Genomic DNA, 22,106 nt, shown 5'->3' with positions numbered 1-22,106 from the left:
TGAAAAACACATTAATAAATTCTTTTAATACAACGTAACAAAAATACAACGTAACAAGAATACAACGGGGGATGCACCATATTATTTATTTTTCTTCTTCTTTGCTTCTTGAGAAACAAACCTACTGTAAAAATATCTTCGTCCATCTCGAGACTGGTATGTGTTTGCCAGGGAACTGAAATACATAACGGGTAAGGCGATAGCAGATAACCGACTCGAGTAAGGAAGAATCCGGGTTAAACTTACACACGTGTCAAAAATACGTTTTACGTCGAATAATGAAAACTGCTCTCGGTTTATGCATTTACGCTCATTTAATGTTGGTGTATTACATACACTATTGCACGTGCATAATGTGTGCTTCATTTTCGTAGGCAGTGACGTCCCTAGACAAATTGCCGCCTCTAGGCTGCGCCAAAATGCCACCCCATTTTTTTAACATCCTTTCATGACTCTAATATCTAAGAATGTGTTGTATGAAAACAAATTATATACCACTAAATCTAATTTAAATGACATCTCTGCTTCAATAGACAATATTGCGAGTCCACTGTTTCAGATACATTTAAAATACACTCGATAACTTCCAAAACTCGCGAGTGATAGGTATAGGTACTTAGTGCAAAAATATTTGGATACATTTTAAATTACCTATGTAAGTACATATCTATAATTCAAATAAAATTTGAAAATTTGCACGTTATATTGCTACTCATTATGGACGTGACGTCCAAGGACAACGGAAGTAAACTAGACATCGCGAACCCGACAAAGTCCTGTTAAGCCTTTTATGTTAATTAATTTAAAAAATTTGGTTCCAACCAGTGAGCTGATTTTTTTAATGGAAAGATATTTTCGTCATTACTAAGTTTAGGTAGGTAGTTGTTTTCTATATATAATAACTAATGATTCTCCTCGATTTGCCGCCCTTCGAGAAACTGCCGCCCCTAAGCGACGCTCAATCTGCCTACCCCCACGGGACGTCACTGTTCGTAGGACACTCACACATTCAAAACCCTGCATCAAGATTCAAGATGCGGCGTATTGAATATAGCCTATCGGTATTCTATTTATTATCTGTTCTGTGGTGGTTGCCCTATTGGTCATCTTTGGTCGCCCACTTTCTGGTTGCTGGCAACCATGGTTGCCGAAGACTGGTTGACAGTGCGTAAGGGGCCGAAAGGAATCTAGACATACAAAGCTTCTTTTCTGTCATATTGTTAGAAATTAAATTTAATAAAATTATGGAATATGTATATTATACCTATTGCACCAAGAAAAAATCCTCAGACGACTTCAACAGTATACTTAATTGAATTCATTAAATGCATTCGAACTTAGCTACAGTCATGTCTGTATGCGTATATTATACATGGCATATTAGATGCATAGACAATAAAAGACAAGTTATCACGTAAAACGATCCAGCTTTTTGAGTTTTAGGTGTTTATAGATAAAATAAAGTATGCTTTTAAAATATTGCAGAAAGACAAAAAAAATATTTAATTTTATTGAGAAACGAAATGGTATTACAGATAATGAAAATTATAGCTATTTATTACACACAATAAATCGCAGGGCTCCAGGTGTGGACAAAGTGTGATGCGCTGTGAAAAATAAGACCTCTTTCGACTTATTATACGGAGAAAACTCACGGAAAAATGGATCCAGGCAGAAGAATCGTGGCTGAGGAATCGAAGAAATTGGTTTTATAAAAGCACAAAATACAGTGCGACTTTCATAATGAGTCTTCCACGTCACCACAGTCGTTTGTGAAGCTAAAACTCTCCCCATACATTTACTTTTACCGCTACTACATTCCCTGCTCCCGTAATTCGGTGTGTGTTCGATATTGCGTGGAATTTTATTAACATTAAAGAGATAGAGTATATACTATGACAAGTCAACACTTTATATAAAGTTGGTCTACATTTCTTATGGAAATGGTTTCAAAGCTCATAAAGATCGCTTTGATGATTGTCAATAATTGCAGAGGTGACGTCACTTTAATTAAAGAAGGATGTATCGGGTATATTAGTAGGTATGTGGGGAGTTACATTTTGTAAATACCTATACCCAATTAAAAATATAATAAAATAGAAAAAAAAGAAAAAGATGTTTGAACTTCAAATCGGAACAGGCAGTGATGGTATCATATAAAATCAAACGTTAATAATTGCTATGAATTTGAATGTACCTACTTAAGAATTGCATTACACACGTCATTCAATTTAATTCTGTATATTTTTATAAAATAAATATGCAATCCTTGAAAAAATAATGTATAAAAAAATATTTCAGTTGATTAATTGTTTTATAGTCCTAGTATGTCTAATTAGCACACATTCTACCATAAACATAGACATTGTAAGTGAAGATTACGCCAAAATTAATTAGACTAACCAGGCACGGATACGTTTGTTCAATGTATACATTTATTATTTAGCACCGATCGTTATGTAATATTAATTCATGATTTATTAAAATTTCCATCACTATATACTTCATAATAATTAATGTTATAGTAATATTATTATCAGTGACGTCCCGTGGGGTAGGCAGATTGAGCGTCGCTTGGGGGCGGCAGTTACTCGAAGGCCGGCAAATCGAGGAGAATCATTAGATATTATATAGAAATAGGTACCTTAACTTAGTAATAACGGTAATATCTTTCCATTAAAAAAATCAGCTCACTGGTCAACAGGACTGTAATTTTTCGTCGGGTTCGCGATGTCTAGTTTACTTTCATTGTCCTTGGACGTCCCGTCCTTGATGACCAGCAATGACGCGTGCATATTTGCGAATTATATTTGGATTATAGGTAGGTATATAAGTACTTACATAATTAATTGACTAATTAATAAACTAAATAGATTAATTAAATCTATGACAGAAAGAGGAATAGAGCGCTGTAGACGATGACCGCCGATAAAAACAAAAAAACGTCAACCATTTATTTTCTCAATTCAAAATGACTAATGATTTTCATAATGAATGAATTACCTGTGACAGGATCTCGTTGTTTAATGTTTATGCAATATCCGTCTCGTCCCTTCCAGAAAATTAGCGGATATTGGAGAGCGTCGTATGAACGGTGTGTGTCAGCGATGAACTCCAGATTATTGTTTCTTCTTCGAATCAAGATTTCTCGCGTCGATGTGCGGTCGCCAACCATGATTCCAGCAATGTCGTCAACAACAGGTGCATTGAATCGACGCACGTGCTCTCCAGCTGGTGTTTTATCAGGATTGATGACAATAGCGTGATTGTCACTTTGCAATTCGTGCATGTGTGCTTTGAAGAATTTCAATAATTCATTGTGCTCATTCAACAGGGCGTCCAGTTCGCCGACGATGCGCCTGGAAATAGGCGAATTGAGGCCATTGTAGCCGCAATGTGCATCCACATGATTGATGTCCTCACCGCCCATGATGTAGATTTGTAAAAAATTATGTGTTCGTTTGGCATTGGCAGCAATGAGCCTACTTTGTGGTATACTTGGCCTTTGATTTTGAACGTAGAATGGAATTGTTGACCATTTGCCGCAGTATTGTGAACTATTTCTGTTGCTCCGAACGAAGTCATTTAGAAGCATGAATTGAATGTGCGAATGGACTTCAGGGACAGGTTTGAATCTGAAACCGTGCCGATGAGCAAGCCGTTCAATGGTTCTGGTGGTATCTCAATTTCTGGTTGTTGCACTTGCACTATTTTTTTTGTCTTTCTGCAATATTTTAAAAGCATACTTTATTTTATCTATAAACACCTAAAACTCAAAAAGCTGGATCGTTTTACGTGATAACTTGTCTTTTATTGTCTATGCATCTAATATGACATGTATAATATACGCATACAGACATGACTGTAGCTAAGTTCGAATGCATTTAATGAATTCAATTAAGTATACTGTTGAAGTCGTCTGAGGATTTTTTCTTTGTGCAATAGGTATAATATACATATTCCATAATTTTATTAAATTTAATTTCTAACAATATGACAGATAAGAAGCTTTGTATGTCTAGATTCCTTTCGGCCCCTTACGCACTGTCAACCAGTCTTCGGCAACCATGGTTGCCAGCAACCAGAAAGTGGGCGACCAAAGATGACCAATAGGGCAACCACCACAGAACAGATAATAAATAGAATACCGATAGGCTATATTCAATACGCCGCATCTTGAATCTTGATGCAGGGTTTTGAATGTGTGAGTGTCCTACGAACAGTGACGTCCCGTGGGGGTAGGCAGATTGAGCGTCGCTTAGGGGCGGCAGTTTCTCGAAGGGCGGCAAATCGAGGAGAATCATTAGTTATTATATATAGAAAACAACTACCTACCTAAACTTAGTAATAACGGTAATATCTTTCCATTAAAAAAATCAGCTCACTGGTCAACAGGACTGTAATTTTTCGTCGGGTTCGCGATGTCTAGTTTACTTTCATTGTCCTTGGACGTCCCGTCCTTGATGACCAGCAATGACGCGTGCATATTTGCGAATTATATTTGGATTATAGGTAGGTATATAAGTACTTACATAATTAATTTATCCAAATATTTTTACCAGTCATTCGCGAGTTTTGAACGTTGACAGGTGCATTTTTAAATGTATCTGAAACCGCGGACCCGCAATATTGTTTATTAAAGGATATATGGCATTTAAATTAGATTTAGTGGTATTTTGTTAGTAATGTATCCATACAACTCATTTCTTAGGTAGGTCCTGAAAAGATGATAAAAAGTATCTACTGTTTAAAAAAAATGGTGCGGCTCTTTGGCGCTGCCTAGGGGCGGCATTTTATCTAGGGACGTCACTGATTATTATGTAAGTACTAGCTGACCCGGCAAACGTTGTTCTGCCATATAAATTATTTCTAGTGAATATTTTGGTTGTTAAATAAAAAATAACGAATGTATCGTAAGTGTGTGGGGATGGGATCTATGACAGAAAGAGGAATAGAGCGCTGTAGACGATGACCGCCGATAAAAACAAAAAAACGTCAACCATTCATTTTCTCAATTCAAAATGAATAATGATTTTCATAATGAATGAATTACCTGTGACAGGATCTCGTTGTTTAATGTTTATGCAATATCCGTCTCGTCCCTTCCAGAAAATTAGCGGATATTGGAGAGCGTCGTATGAACGGTGTGTGTCAGCGATGAACTCCAGATTATTGTTTCTTCTTCGAATCAAGATTTCTCGCGTCGATGTGCGGTCGCCAACCATGATTCCAGCAATGTCGTCAACAACAGGTGCATTGAATCGACGCACGTGCTCTCCAGCTGGTGTTTTATCAGGATTGATGACAATAGCGTGATTGTCACTTTGCAATTCGTGCATGTGTGCTTTGAAGAATTTCAATAATTCATTGTGCTCATTCAACAGGGCATCCAGTTCGCCGACGATGCGCCTGGAAATAGGCGAATTGAGGCCATTGTAGCCGCAATGTGCATCCACATGATTGATGTCCTCACCGCCCATGATGTAGATTTGTAAAAAATTATGTGTTCGTTTGGCATTGGCAGCAATGAGCCTACTTTGTGGTATACTTGGCCTTTGATTTTGAACGTAGAATGGAATTGTTGACCATTTGCCGCAGTATTGTGAACTATTTCTGTTGCTCCGAACGAAGTCATTTAGAAGCATGAATTGAATGTGCGAATGGACTTCAGGGACAGGTTTGAATCTGGAACCGTGCCGATGAGCAAGCCGTTCAATGGTTCTGGTGGTATTTCAATTTCTGGTTGTTGCACTTTTCCTGATGCGCAACACATCCCGGCTGAGTCATGTTTGAATTTGAGCGCATGACAATGGGGACATTCTTTGTCCATAGCACCAATCAGCACTTTCGGATGAGCGGAATATTCAATATCTGGCTCGTACTCGAATGCGAGACGAAGGAACGAAGCGGATGTAAATGTTCGATGTACTTGTTGGCGTTGTCGGTCATTTGCTCTGCATGTGTTAACTACGAACCGGCGCGCTTGGATCCGTTCCAATTTTCGTTGTTGATTTCGTTCAGCTCGTGTCTCTTATGATTGAGATGCACGCAATTGCGACATGTTTACACGCACGTTTTTGTTCTCTTGTTAAATTTGTTCGTTTGTTCTTTCTGCTCTACTATTTCGCATGTTTGTTGCTTTATTCGTTCGACGGCCTAAATGGCCCCCCTTGCGTCTTGCTGGCATTATGCACTGTAATACACGCACATAAAAATAGATAAATTAAAATAAATCACACAAAATTTTGCACGCACTGCGTTGTGAAATGCCGAATGAAATGTCAAAATGACGCGACGCTTCTCTTGAATTCTTCTCGGACGTAGCGCCATCTGTCATTCAACAACATAAAAAATTTCGTTCTGATTGAAATACGAACGACGGTTAAATTTGTTCATACAAAAATAATAAAATCGCGATTAAAAAATGGGAGGGTGGGGGTAGGAGGGTTAAAATTTGGGGTTATAGCTTGTCAAAATTGTCACAAAAATAAAAGAAAATTTTTCTGGATAGAGATACCCTAATCACCTAGCGGTATGAAATATACTTGTTGACCTATTCTCATATCTAACAAATATACATAAAAAAATTTCATAAAAATCGGTCGAGCCATTTCGGAGGAGTTCGACCACAAACATCGTGACACGAGATTTTTATATATATAGAGATGTAGTTTTAAGCGTATGCTGAGGTAGAGTAGGTATCATACGCTTCATAACTTTGGAGCTAGGTATATTGTTTACACTACGCCTCTTTTCCTGATTACCTCAGAGAACATTAGATCACATGATGTTCTCTTGTATTAATATTGTAGTCATAAATAAATAAATAGATGATATATATTTATAAAATATTTTTACAATATATTACATCATTGTCACCGTAGAGCCGGAGTGTAAAGTAGCTGATAATTAATTATGATATACCTCAGGGATGGCGATCCTATGGCACGCGTGCCACTAGTGATACGCGAGATGATTTTGCATGGCACGCGAATGTTTTGTGTTGAAGAGGAAAAAAATAGATAATATAATTTAAAAGATATTTTTTTTTTACAAAAAGTATTACAAATACCTAAATATATTTATAATATTAAAAATGCGTATTCTCTTCAGTTTTTAATATTTTTACGAATAATATTTATTAATCAGTGCGCAAACGGACGGAAACGACGAAATTCATGCATAAATGACAGATCGCATTGTAGAAAAAATAACAGGCAGCTGATACTCTTGAAGAATAAGCATTATAGTTAATTTAAATTGCATAGATGGATCCTTAAGTTTTATGCGTCACACATAATAATATTATAGCACTGACCTAATCAGGCAGCGGGGTAAGCCGTACCTCTGATTTTGATCAATTTACAATGCTTGAGACCACTGTAGCGAGAGGATGCCTCATCTGATCCGAGCAATTTTGGCTTCAATTTGTGCGTAAAGAACCACACTAAGTAGGTATTGTAGTAATAATACTCAAGAACTCAATTGCTAATAATTTTTGGACTTTTTTAATAGAATTCTTATAACTATTTTTTTCATTTTTTCTCCTCGAACTACTCGAAAAATTGCTCGGCTCGCCAGACTGTCAAACAATATTTGGGAATTTTTGGCATATGTACGTAAAAAGGTTCGCCATCCCTGATATACATTATGCAATACATCATAGTGTCCTATCTGGAAATTTTTGGTCCCCGGTATGATTACACATTACACGGATGGGAAATATATCGTGCTCGCATTCTATACACTATATTATATAATAGGTACAGATCATACCTACACCAGCTTATTTAAGGGGGATCCTATATGAAAACATAGAACCTAGAGGAAAATACGAAGCTTGCAATTTGAGATTTTTTTTTTGATAATTTACAATTTCAACTGTATTAAATATCTGAAAACTTTTTTAAGTCAAAGATAAACTTACAATTATTGTAAAAAAAATGTGAATTTGTCGCATATTTGGTACATAGGTTACGTTATTATTACATTATTTTTATGGTTATATTTATTATTAAAATTTAGGTTAAGTTTTAAATTTTTTAGCGTTTAGATTTTTGAATAATTCATAGTTTTAATATTTTTTATATCTATTTTAAAAAACATTGATTTTTATAAAAAATATAAATATATGTAACTTGAAATCCTTTCTATTTATATGAAATCTTATTTAGGTATGGTCCCAATATTTAAGCTCGATATTTCTGGAAACTTATCGAAATTTCCCATTTCGAGCGCTGAATCATTTACCCGATAATTCGTACGATATTGACACGAAGGATACCGTAGGTAGGTTTTTCAAAGATTGGGTGTTGATTTTCCAGGTGAAATGATAAATACAGACCGGAGATAAAAATAGGTCAAGGAAGAAGACGCATTTGTTGGTTGAAAAAAATGTGGGAGTGGTTTAACAAAAGCAGAGTGAGTCGATTTCGCAACGAATAGAGTGATGATTAAAATAATGAACATATTTAAAAATGAAATAACTAGATTTAGAAACTATTGATACCGCAGGCGAAAATTCTGTAATATTCACGCAATCTTTCCTTAAATCGTTCTTAGGGACAATGCGTGAATCGCTTACTCGCATTCATTATTTTTTTTAAATGTCACCTAAAACATTTTTAAGCTGACAGCCAAAAAATTTTCAAAATGTATATTTTTCAAAAGCTTTTGTGAATTCTCACGGACCCCAGGGTTCCACGGAACCCGATTGGGAATCAATGAATTAAAAGAAGATACATGGAGAGAAAGAAACTTTGTTGCCACCTCACACTTTCAGAAATGTCACAACAATTAGCTTACCTAATATGTAAAAAAACGTAAACATGAAACTAAATGTTTAATGGCAAAAAAGAGTTTTCTATTTTCAACAAAGGTTTGTTCAATCGTAATGTGAAAATGTTTCATTGTTGTGCACGCAACACCCACTTAAATACGTGTTACTATTGCAGTTAATTATTGCTGGTTTTGCTTGCAAACATCGGAAAACTCTTCACAATCGACAATCATTTTAATGGTGTTAACTATAAAGATCTTGGAGTGATCCGTGACGTCGGTTAGTAAGTAATTAAAATAATACCTACTTTGATTTAACAATACAAAAGCCGATCACCAATAGTAACTCAATTTGGAAAGCACCTCAGAGTATTAAGAGCCATCAGTTCAAATTTGCCGCAATTAAGTATGATACCTATAGTATAGTGGTCTATGTGCATGGGCGCAAAACCCGAGAGATGCAGATTCGATCCTGCTGGGTGTCGTATTTTTTTTTCTGCTGGTTAAGTACATATTTTCTCAGAAGTGTTTTCAAAATTATGTACCTATGTTCAATAATTAGAATGTTACATTCTTAAATCTTATGAATTAATCATTGAATAAAAAAAATAGTTTATAAAGCTCTTGGTGGAAATACTTAAGATTAATTTAAAAAAAAAAAAAAACACCATGTCAGCACCCCTTGAATCCGTCTATGTCTTTTAACAGTATTATGGCCACCATGTTGTATTCTAATAGGGTTTCTTACGAAGATTAGTTGGCATACTCTCAACCAGTGCCAGATTTATACACCAATTATAGTGCCCCCCAAAAACAACAACAAAATGTTAGATAATTCTGTCTTCCTGATTTTTGTATGATATTGCGCATCTTTCAACAGCGAATGTTTTTGGCTGTTAAATGCAAAATTAGCGATTTTTACATGGCATAACTTGCAGTGCTCGAAATGGACCGGAGCACAGCTCCGGTTAGTAAAATCGTTTTGTGAATATTTTATGAATTACGTTCTGACTCATGAATTAATTACTAAGTAAATAATATTAAATTCATCTGCATTACATTTGTATTCTTAAAGTATAATACATAACGCACGATAGGTAACTATATACTTATCTAACAGAAAAATTGAGCATATTTTAATATTTTAGGAAAAAAAAATATCGAGCAGTCCGGTTGGTAAAATTTTCCATTTCGACCGCTGATAACTTACCACCTACCTACCTGACCACTGTGGTGAATTTTAAGATTTAAATTTGTATACAATACAATGTCTACTAAGTCCCAGAACTATAGCACCTTTAGCCCTATGGTAAATCCGGCCCCTGTGATCACCCAACACTACTTCTTGTCGACCGTATTATCTTGGCACCATAATTAACTAAACATCATATTTATCTTCAATAGGTTTTAGGTGCGGACCGAGAACTTGGCCAAGAATTGGCAGCCCAATTTCTGAAGCGAGGCTGTCGAGTAGTCAGAGCTGGAATCGAACCAGACACTTCAAACTCGTTGCCTTTCTACCGCTGTGACTCTTCACAACCTGCGCAGCTGTCAAGACTCGCGGCTGACATCACCAGGGACCTTGGTGACCCCGATATTGTGATTTACGCTCCGCACTCTCCATCTGATTCCTCAGTCATGAATTCGCCTGAAGAACGCTTGGATGAGATCGCTAATCTGGTTCGATGCGACCTCATGGAGCACTTTCATGTAAGTTGTTGTTAGCAAATTATTACAAAATTATCTATACAAAATTTGAAGTGTCTATGTGATTTCGAAATATCTGCACAAGAATAAGCACAAAATATAGATTTTTAAAAATCTTTGTTGGTCTGTCTGTTACTCAACGAATACTGGACCAATATACCAAAACAATAATAAAAAACATTGAAACAGACATACCTATCAAACTACAAAAAAATATAATATAAGATAAAAATTCTATTGGTAATTAAAATAACAAGAAATCAATAAGTCAATAGAATATCTGTAATAATAAAAATTCTAAAACTTCGAAAATGGTTTAAAAAATTTAATGCAAAATCTGTTGCTGCTTCTTTGTTATATTTGATATCCGTGGCTTCAGCATTGTTTCGGAAAGATGAAGTGATGCATTCACATCCATTCGGTTTGTATGGAATATATTGTAATCAAAAATGAGGACAATATTTGTATGGCTTCTGTAACTAAGAGATGAATATTCCTCCTCCAGTGATATACAAAACTGTGCCAGTGTTTTCATTTTATGTATGGACACCAGCAGTGTTGCCATCTTTTTCTATGCTGATTATTCTACAAAGGCGTAAAAATTATAGTATTTCTGAAAATATATATAGTACAGGAACATTTTTCGTCTTGAATCCTTTAAAATTATAGTATTTTTGTATATTTGGCGTAAAATTATAGTATTTTACATTTTTCGCAGAATCAAAATTATAGTATTGTACTATAATTATAGTACGGTTGGCATCACTGGACACCAGTTTCAACAGACAAATCGATTAGGTTTACTATCTCTTGAGTATTAAGTGCACATGAATTTGTCTTTCATGAAAGGATTAATCCATAGATTGCCTTTACGAGGATCCTCATTATAGGAGTAATGGTGATTAAAGCTTGTAAGTAAAGTCCTTAAATGTTGAACAACTTAGAATTTAATATAGATATTATCCTTCTTCTAAAATGGAATCCACTAAGTAAATACTAACCCAATTAATAATTACAATACTCAAATCAATTATTTTTTTAAGAAGTATGAGAATACTCATGGAACTTAAAAATCCTATGTCACTTGTGTAGGTTGTATCACAATTCGTCCCTGTGCTGGCGCGGCGCTCAGGCCGGTTCGTGTCGGTAGAAATGAGAGGAGGTCCAGTCGGAGCCTTTGCAAGCACTGGAAACGCCATTTCATCACTTGCTGAGACTCTCACACACCAAATGGCTCCTGAGTATTTTAAATTTACTAAACACACTACCTATCACACTTAAGAGCCGGGCCACACCGGGCGACTCTCCCAGCTCCGAGCTCTCCAATTCAGTTTGCGTATGGCCGGCATTGAAAATAAGCGTGTATACACGCTGTACTTTACACTCATTATATTAGCCCCAGTCGTTTTAAATAATTTAATATATTGTACACACATTGCCATCTCTTGGATTCATGGTAAAATACTTAACTGAAATACAAATCTTTATGATATACCTAAGTACATTTAATATATTTCCAAAAAAGATATTTTAATAAAGTTTAATTTGCGGCACGCTGGGTATAATCCTCCCTGGCATTTGATGAGCTAAAACATATTTAATTAATTAATACCTTGAGTATGTATATAATTTAATATGACATCCAGTTTTGTAAATACTAATGTATACAGGATAAAAGTGTTAACCCTTATATTTTTAGTTTCGAGAAAAATCAAGTTTAAATTTTGTTCAAATTCATAACAGTTATAGGAATCCACTGCAAAACCTGTTTATTAATATTTGGTCACCAGTGTGTGATGACATTTAACCATTCACTCAATTGCCTTATCTTTCTATTTTATCTACATAATCTAAATATATAAATCAAAATATGTTTGTTTGATTTCCTTATTTTACTTGGCTCCAGCTGACATCTACATATAAAAAATACAAAGTTTGTTAGTTCAAATTACCTTTCCTTGAAATTTCAATTTTGACTTTTCACGACAGATAAAGTTTGCATATTTTGAATTAGACTTAAATTCCTTTTGTTTGATTTAGCTCTCGGAATTATTTTCATTTTGACATGTATGCCTAGATATAGATATTTTAATATTGATGAATGTAATTATTATTGTTTTGTTACGTAAGATAAATGTATATCGATCAATGAAGCAACCGCTTGCAAAGCTGGGTACTTCAGCTAGTTATGTATAATAATGACATGGGTGAAAGGTATGGGGATGCAACATTAGAAATAAAATAATTTAATTTTAACAACACTTATTTATTTGTACAAAATATGAAAAAATCCCTTTAAATTACAGCATATTACAATAACATTATGGTATACTTACAATAAATTCAAGGAAGAAAAAACTCTACTTAAACAAATATTGTAATTTCTTATATCTATCTACCTATTCTAACGGAAAGATTGTGGAAAAATAATTCTATTCGTGAGAACAGAATGCCTAAGATGTTGTACTAGATATCAACAGAACGCCAGCTTTAATAAATATCTATAATATATAAAATTAAATTAATTCGTCAAAATTATTATTCGATTTATACAATCAACATTATTTAAAAAATGGTGTTTATTAGATAGGCTGTTAGTTTCAAAGTTGGTAACCTCCATATTCCGTCATTTTGAGATAATCAAGACAAAACAATTAGAAAAAGCGATTAGCAAAATAAAATGTTTTCAATATCATTAAAATGTATAAAAAATCATGTTTAACGTTAGTCGTCAAATATAAAATATGGCAGCTGATGAATATAAACAAATTTGCTTCAAAGAACTTCCAAATTAACTCTATTTAACTAATAAACATTTACATACAATGTAAAAGTACTTAAAGAATCAGAATCATGAAAAAAAATTAAAAAAAACTTAAAATGGAGATTACCGACTTTGAAACTAATAGCCTCAGATGTTTATTAGTATTTGTAGCAGTCCTAGTGAGTATTAGAGATCACCAAATACAAGGGTTGTCTCATAGGGTTTCAGAACTAGGGAATGTTTGGGTTTTTTTTTTAAACATTATTGGGTAATGTAAAACCCAGTGGCCACGGTCATCCTTTGTATCACGAGATGAGGTCTAAAAATCACACAACTGAATCTGCTATGAACAACTGATGTGTGCCCGCAATGGTACAAACCACCTTTAATATCTTAGTTATAAATTCATCCAAAAGAAATATTATAACCATTAAAATATCTATGGAATTTTAGACCTGTTTAATTACATAAATTTCTTCATTTAATTAACTGGGCAATAAATAATTATATTTAATATATAAATATTAAAAAACAAATATCTTTCAACAATTTTAATTAATAGTTAGGATTATAGAATTGAAACCAATACAATACAAACACAGAACTGGGGCATACAATGTGGCAAAAATAGGGTTTCTATACATATATATATATATGTATACATAATATGTATAATTTGTAGATAAAGGCCAAAGTATATAATTATATAATTTATTTGTTTGTTTGACAGCGGAGATCCGGTTCACGTGACTCGGGTTATTCGGAGGGTGACGAGGCTGGGCGTTCTCGAAGACGTTCGGGAGTCGGCGGCAGCCATCTTGCAAGCCATAGAAGCCGGCAGAGCAAGCATCACCTTACCATCTGCAACACAACACGTCAAAAATATTATAAGGTTGGGAATAACTAAATTTAAATTTTATATTGTTTGTGATTTTCATGTTATCGGACTCATTGCAGAGACTATTCTCAATCCAATGTCCGATCTGGCATCCTTGATTGCATCTAATATAGTAAGCTTATCACCCTTTTAACTCTGAGAAATGTTCGCTGTGGGACCACTTTTTGCCACACTTAGAGTGGAATTTGGCAACTTGGGAATGGCCTCTGCAATGGTCCCACAATGTTGTGGTGACAGTCGAAAACTAAATTCAATAATACAAATTATAGTTGAAAGATGACGGCCAGTTGAATATAAGTAAAGCTTTATATTTAATTCAAAGAGATCAGAATAAATTATCATTTAGTGTCTAAGTTATCTAAAATTATGCATACAAAATCAATTTCTAAACCTACTTATTCAATAATTTTCACTCCATAGTATATTCTGTAAAACAATAATTACACTGTGCAAGTGTGTAATTAAAATTTCTTTTTATTTTTATTTCAGGCATATCTCTGGAGGATTATTTCATCTATGGAATGACAAAATATTGAGACACTGGAAGTTGGCACGATAAGTCAAAGACAGAATAGAAACATATTATAATTAAGGTTAATTTATTGGATTATAAATGTAACATGCCTGAGTATCCAAATTATTACTAAATACTTAAGGCCAGATGCAAAGTCGTACTTAAATACCCAAGTCGCTTAACCGTATACACCCGAAAGCGACAACTCGTGTTGTGCCAGACATCTAAGACAGCTCTCAAAATAATCAAACGCAGAAAAAGAGTATTCAGTTTATTCATTTACGATAAAGAAAAATTATATGTTGACATGGTGTTGTCATTGATATATTAAGATCAGAATGCAAGGATCACTGTATCCACAATGTGTACAATTCAATCAAACCATAGATAACGCGACCAAACTGTGAATTTATTATTATTCAATTTATATTGTATGTCAATTTTAAAATATATAACACATACATAATACAGAAATCGGAATTGTAAAGTTAACAGCGGTTTCGATCGCAAAAAGCAATGTTGTCATCTTAAGTATCATTGTGTAACTAAGTCAAGCGTAACTCTCAATAGTCAGGTTAACATAACGACCACATCTATGAATCTGACACTTATATGAGAATGTACCAAACTATCCTAGAGTAATGCAAATGACTTTATAGGTAGGTATGTAAAACGGTATTTATTTTTGATTTGTGATGTAATATGTAATATGTTGCAACATTCCCGTATTTGATGTAGATATTTGTATAAAAACACATTCACATGGAATGTAAACAAAATTACTGTTATTTCTATTTGAAAGAGAATAAAAAATATTCAATGATTCAAAATACTGTTTTCTTTAATATAATCATATTGGTCAGTGCAAAGTGACTAGGTGCATATTTAATTTTACATGATGACAATATAAAAATTAATATGTATAGAAGACATGACTGAGGGTAATTGCTTTAAATGAATCATATAAAGATATGTAAGTATTAGACATTACATGGACCACTGGATGGCGCGTTCGACCCCCGCTTGCCTGTCGACCCTTTCGCAGTAGAAAATGTGGAACGCAGTAGGCGCAGTCTGTATGCACGAGGTATAACGGGGGCATACATACATAACAATGCAACCATAGATGGCATAAACGGGCACGAGTGTAATTTATTGCCTTAGTAAATTAAAAATGAAATTTTCGAAAGAATAGTGAACCGGTTAAAGAAAACCTTCTTCTACCAACGCTGAGTTCTTAGAGTAATTTAGACTTACGATACATAATATCTTGAAAAGAAGACAGGTGGGCATGGCACGTTATATGCAATGAATTCAGAACTTTCAATAAGATTTACGAAAGAAACCCCCCCAGTGTGCACTTGGCACCTCAGAGGAGTTGGTCTAAGATTTAAGAGCCGTTTCACACGAAACACCGGTGTCCAGACACAGGTGTCTCGAGAGGCTGCATTTACACATAAATGAATGGGCGCATTCATACAGAGACACACGTGTGACGCGTTCATTTATATGTATATGGAGTGTCCAAAGACCAGTGTCTCATGTGAAACGGCTCTAAAACTTGAGGGATGCAAATACACTAAGTGTGACTGACTGGCTAGCAAGTACTCAGGACAGGGATCCTGGAGGACATTTGTGCAGTCTTATTAACTAACTCAGTGGTTTTTAAATATTTTCATACCATAATGCAGTGGCGAAGGCTCCATACTAAGCGATTATTTAAAGCTTACCTTCTATATTCAAGTATTTAATTTAAATAAATAAATATCTAGATTGTCTAGGACTAGGTAATATAATAAAAATATTGAGAGAGAGTGAAATATCTATCGTCAGAATTTAGTAGAGCGTTTAATTTAGTCAAGTTTCGAATCAAAAATAAATGATGGAACGTCACAGACATGAGTGCTATTTTTAGGATTATGTCGAACATAATCCTCGCCGGTTTTTCTACCGCGAGTCCGTCGCCAACTTCATACATGTCTGCATATTTGTTCCAGACTTGTAAGCGCTACAGGACAAGCTTACACTCTATGTTGATTTGTTTATTGTCGATGACTATTTTTTTAAGCAAATAATAAATAATAAGGATGATTAAAAAAAAAATTACTATTGTGTTCGATCACATATAATTTATAAATTGTTATTAAAAATAAATATTGTATTTCGTGATTATTATTTAGGTTACTTCAGTCATAGACAAACATAACATGCTATTCACAGTTCATGTCATATTGACATTTCAAAGACGGTGATAAAGTTTTATTTTATACTACAAAATTCAGTGTATTACTGTGTTTTGAATGTGGATAAATTATCTCATATTGTACCGAAATCATTCGTCAGTGCTTTAAATATATTTAACTTTAAAAGCATTTATTAAATTGTCTTGTGTTCCGATTGAAGTTGAAAATTGTTGTGCGATCGTTCCCGAGTTTGACGTTTCTTCAAAAATCAAAAATTATCAAAGCTTGACCTTCCAAGGATTCATTTAGATTTGAATACAGCAAAAAAACTTATATTAGACATTTTCACAACAATTTATATGATACATATTCGTTTTTAACTGGCAGTTATACATTAAACAAACTTTTTTGTTGGCCATGCGTATTGTTTGCTAAAGAAAAGTCTGCATGGAGATCTACTGGCATAAGTGATTTAAATAATTTGACAAATTCAGCGGTGAAACATATGACCAGTGTGTCGTTGTCATTAGTGTGCCCCTATTCATCAGTAGTAATATCGTAAGTATTATCTTCTTATTTCCCGTAAGTTACCTGACAAGTGTGCTTTTTTTCTCTGATCTCCACAGCCTTACCTCTTTCTAAAAGTCACCCTTCGCCACTGCCATAATGTATTAGTCATATTATTCTTTCACTGTGTATTTTGAATCCACAGCATGAACCCAATAGGTTGAGTGCATGGCTAACAATCAATCTCCGAAAAAAGTGTTTCAACACCTGTACACTGTGACGAGTTCATATACTCTGTTTCGGAGCCTTTACTCAATGTAATCGTTTACACGTATTTATTTAACAAGAATAAGTAGTTGCAATTCTTTTCTATTGACCATGTCCGATCCCAATAGGATCATATGGGCATCCACACAGTGGAGACGTGCAATATATTATATTTTTTTATTGTATCCATTCCATAGCCGGCTACTATTGATTTTAATGTCTGTTAAATTTATTCATAATCAATAGTATTCAAAGGGCGTAACCAGCCACACCTACATTTCCAGTACTGGGTGATAAATATGTTTTGGGCAGAAGTAAACAATATACAGGTAAGCACTTTAGGCTTGGTAAATGTTCTAAGCTTCATAAGAAGAAACTATGCAAGTTAAATATATATTTACTTATATACTTAATATATTTTTGAAAAAAATATTGGTATGGAGCAGGACTCGAACCAATACTTTTATAATGGGTATGTTTCTGAAGTGTTGAAATTATATAATATAATATATTACATTCATAACGAATGCTACATTTTTAAATCTTACTCATTCATTGAATAAAAAAAACGGTTTAATAATATGCAAGCCAAATTTATTAATTGATTGATTAGCCACTAGATAACTAAAAAAATATGCTTATTAAAAACACGATATTATATTCAAAAATTATACCAGTGTTTAGATCAGGGGGGGGCAAACTTTTTGGATGGAGGGCCAAATTCAAGAATTCAAAATGAGCGGCGGGCCGCAAGTAAAATACAAATTTTAGATATACACTATTTATTATCACGAAAAATAAGAATTACAAAAAAAATAATGAGAAGAATGAAACTGTTGTACATTTTTTAACATTTTTTTGAATTCGGGTGTTAATTTTGTAGTTGATATTCTCAAAACTCGTAAAGATCGTAAAGAATTTTTATTGTGGTTTATGATCGAAAATGTTTGTTCACATATCCAAAAAACGAACATTTTTCTTGCATAATCTTTAAGTTGGTCGAATTATAGTCAACAATGTTTTATTATGCCTAGGACCAAAATGGAAAAGGAAGGTAGGTACTTAATGGAGTTCAGAGTTCACGAACGAGCTGATATATAATTATTTTGTTCAGTACTCTAAGCTACCACAACACGGTATAGATAGAGAGATGCATGTTGCTTATAATGCGCAAGGATCGAAAATTAAATAAATAGACGAGGAAGTGTTGGGACATAATACAAAGCGTATGTAGATCAAGGCCTTGAAGTGGAGTAACATCACTCAAAGAACAGATCATCGCTGGCAAATCACATTATCCGGTGGTACCCAAGAGATATTTAAAGGTGTAAATGGCGACCAAGAAACCGTTGGATCGATGAGATGGTTGTTGTAATAAAATACTGTTTACCGAAAAGAGTGTGGGCAGTAAGGAAAGGCCTCCATTAACCGTTTCGCCGTGGAGTATTTAATTACCACATTTAAATAACATGCTAATTATATCTATTGGCCCCCTAATGAGGGCACAACAGCTGTGCCGTCAGCGGTCAATGAGTTAAGCCGAGGATTGAAAGCGCATGAGATTATATGTTTGAGATATTTCAACAAGTTGTATGAACCACACATTCCCGTAAGTAACAGATTTTATTAAGAAGATTGGTTGTTAGTCAATCATTTAATCCATATTCCTGATGGTAGGGATGTAAATTACCATTTTCACTCTAAGAGGGAAAATGTGGACATCCACAAAGTGAAGGTTATATTTACAGATTTTTTTACAACGGATGGAAGTCAGTTAACTACCAGCAAGGAAGGTTATGGGAAAATGTGGACATCCACAAAGTGAAGGTTATATTTACAGATTTTTTTACAACGGATGGAAGTCAGTTAACTACCAGCAAGGCAGGTTATGTGTGTATCCCCTAGGGCAGGGGTCGGCAAACTCTTGGACCAAAAGAGCCAAATATGAGTATCACGACGGTTAAAAAAATTTTCAAGAGCCATACATATATTTTTATAAATATGATTTATTTCAGTGAATGTTATTATTTATTTATCAAGTGAAGAAGATTTTGCGAATAAAACTAACGCAAATATACGTTTTTTATTGTTGAAGTATGAGTTACATACAATTTTCACGCATTCCTTAAAACTAATATGAACAATGACCTTCCTTGCATTTATTTGGAGAGTATCTGTATGTTTGGTATGTAACTTGTAGTTTTCAACTTTAATTCAATTCAAATTCTCATCGGTTATTTGGCTTCTCTAAATGCTATTTATATTGTTCATGTTTGAAAATGATTGTTCACATACATATTACGTAGACTCGAATAAGAGTTCGGAAAGCTATACCATGTATTAAAAAGCGCTCCGCTGTGTTGTGAAATTAAATAGCATTTTTCTCTCTCCAAATCCGAAATTTTGGTGCAAGACCTACAAATTTGGAACTTGCTAAATCCACCAAAAAAATCTATTTCAAAAGTGCTCATGAATTGGAGAAAAATTTAATTTCTCGACTTTTACAATGGGCAGATTTAAAACGACAACAATTATACTTTTTTTTTTAAATGTGAATAGGGAATTTGGCAAAGAGCCGCACGCCAATACCCAAAGAGCCACATGTGGCTCGCGAGCCGCGGTTTGCCGACCCCTGCCCTAGGGGAAATGAAGATTTGGATGGCCAAAACTGAAATAGCTGGACTGTGCTACGAGGGATTTTAAGAATGCTAGCTGAGGGTATAGTATAAAAAATTACAGTTCTTGTAGGTTTAAGGGAAGCCAGCGGCAAACAAAATTTGAAAATAGCCGATATACTGGATTATTTGTTAGGTTAGGTTAGGTTTTCTTTCTTTCTTGAATTCATGAATTTTGCCAAAATCAGCTATGAAAATTGGCGCTGTTCCCTCCTGGCTTCCCGTAAACCGACTTGTACTAAAATTATTAGTCATCAGTGGGTAGCAAGAGGAATACCCATTAAACGTAATCTTAACTACTACAGAGCACTATTGACTGACAACTATAACATGAGATGTGACTTTGTCACTAGTGTCGCGATGTGAGTATTGCAACCCATTACGTCATGAAATTGGTGCACCTTACGTTATAGTTGTCGATCTCTATAGCACCAGCATTTATTAATCAACATACAAGCAGCTTTTCCATCCAAATGCATGACATTATTCTATTAAATAGGTACAGATACATGCATTTGAGTTTTCTCGTATCAAAGGTAGAACCACGCTATATAATATTATATAGGTATGGGATAGTTCTACCTTAGATACTAGATGACTAAGATAGTACCTATTTACTTGGATTAAAACCGTTTCAATGTTGATGGTATTGAATTTTTAGGAAGGTTTTCTTTAATATTAGATTCATTTTAGTTAGTAACCTGTGTCGGAAATGTTGAGTGCTCTGTTCCTATTTGTGTAGTTTGTTATACTGTTGTTCTGTTTGAATCCCCTGCTATTCTGTCAACAATTGAGCTGATCACAGGGAAGTTTAACACTGATCCCACGACTGGAACTCGTCTCAGGAAATTGACGACCACCGGGAAGAACCCACTAAACAATAAAACAAAACCGTACGTCTCGGCTATCATGCCAATTATTGGCCAGCCGAGCAACACGACAATTATTCCACCAAAAAAGGCAAGCGATGCCTTCACTTTATGCCGCTGAAAGAAAAATCTAAATGTTCTTTCGAGTCCTATGACACAAGCTAGCCCACATATAAACAGTAAGTTCCCGATGGCTAGAAGTCCTTTGTCAAACAACAATAACACTCCTAAAAACAAAAATGTTACACCGAATCCAGCTAACCCCACACCAATCTTCTGAGTGTCAGTTATCTCAAACATTGTGAATATCAAAATATGCAATTGCAAATTAGTGAATCCTTCTGTACATCACTATTATCCATAACCTTAAAGGTTCCACGTCACTCATATACTTAATTAGTAGTCATAAGCCAATTGATATCATTGAAATGTGTTACAAAGAAATTAAAACTATAATTTTATTTTAATAAAGTATTAACTTTCAAACCAAAGTTAGAATAAAGTAAGTAAATTTTTGAAACTATATCATCCGATCCGGCAACTAGATATTTTCGGAGCTGGGGACTAGAACAATTGTCTATGGACTCTGATTTCTAAATTTAACCATAACTACTATTTTCTACTATGATCACTATAATACAGAACCCGGAAAAATCAATGTCGATGTCAAAACCGTTTGGCGTTTCCACAACAGGGTTGGCAGCACTGTTCCACGGTCACGTTGTATACATATAGTGATATTAAAAAAAACTTCTACTGAAGTGAAGGATGGACGTCAATGATGTCAATGTACCTACATCAAAATTTTCTGTGTTAATAAGTCGAGAGGCACGATTTCCTACGGCATAACCAGTTGAATACAATTTTAACGTTTTTCTTGTATTTACACTAAAAAACGTCAGTGAATAATATTATTTTTGCTTGCTTGTTTTGAGCCTTGTCAA

General features: G+C 34.4%; 2 protein-coding genes across 4 annotated transcripts in view; one reads left to right on the top strand and one right to left on the bottom strand.

Annotated features, from left to right (window-relative positions):
* Nucleotides 1–15,488, top strand: part of LOC147072591 (epidermal retinol dehydrogenase 2-like) — an 89,898-nt gene extending 74,410 nt beyond the window's left edge. For all 3 annotated transcript variants that reach the window (XM_085947003.1, XM_085947006.1, XM_085947005.1), the window contains exons 3-6: nucleotides 10,183–10,488; nucleotides 11,578–11,726; nucleotides 13,980–14,141; nucleotides 14,637–15,488. In XM_085947003.1, the coding sequence (XP_085803129.1) occupies nucleotides 10,183–10,488; nucleotides 11,578–11,726; nucleotides 13,980–14,141; nucleotides 14,637–14,706 (687 nt within the window). In that variant the 3' untranslated portion in view covers nucleotides 14,707–15,488. The remainder of the gene's footprint in view (nucleotides 1–10,182; nucleotides 10,489–11,577; nucleotides 11,727–13,979; nucleotides 14,142–14,636) is intronic.
* On the bottom strand, nucleotides 13,973–21,611 carry LOC147072590 (vesicle transport protein GOT1B). Its single transcript, XM_085947010.1, has 2 exons — nucleotides 20,995–21,611; nucleotides 13,973–14,110 (listed from the first exon to the last, which is right to left on the bottom strand). The coding sequence occupies exon 1, from the start codon at nucleotides 21,460–21,462 to the stop codon at nucleotides 21,040–21,042; it is 423 nt and encodes a 140-aa protein (XP_085803136.1). The 5' UTR covers nucleotides 21,463–21,611; the 3' UTR covers nucleotides 13,973–14,110; nucleotides 20,995–21,039.
* Nucleotides 21,612–22,106: the final 495 nt, after the last annotated feature.

The sequence above is a fragment of the Rhyacophila brunnea genome, unplaced genomic scaffold, assembly GCF_057557595.1.
Source record: "Rhyacophila brunnea isolate RB1 unplaced genomic scaffold, BYU_Rbru_1.0 scaffold_2, whole genome shotgun sequence".
Classification (NCBI taxonomy): Eukaryota; Metazoa; Arthropoda; class Insecta; order Trichoptera; family Rhyacophilidae; genus Rhyacophila; species Rhyacophila brunnea.
Note: the sequence above shows the minus strand (reverse complement) of the source record. Positions and strands in the feature narration are given on the sequence as shown.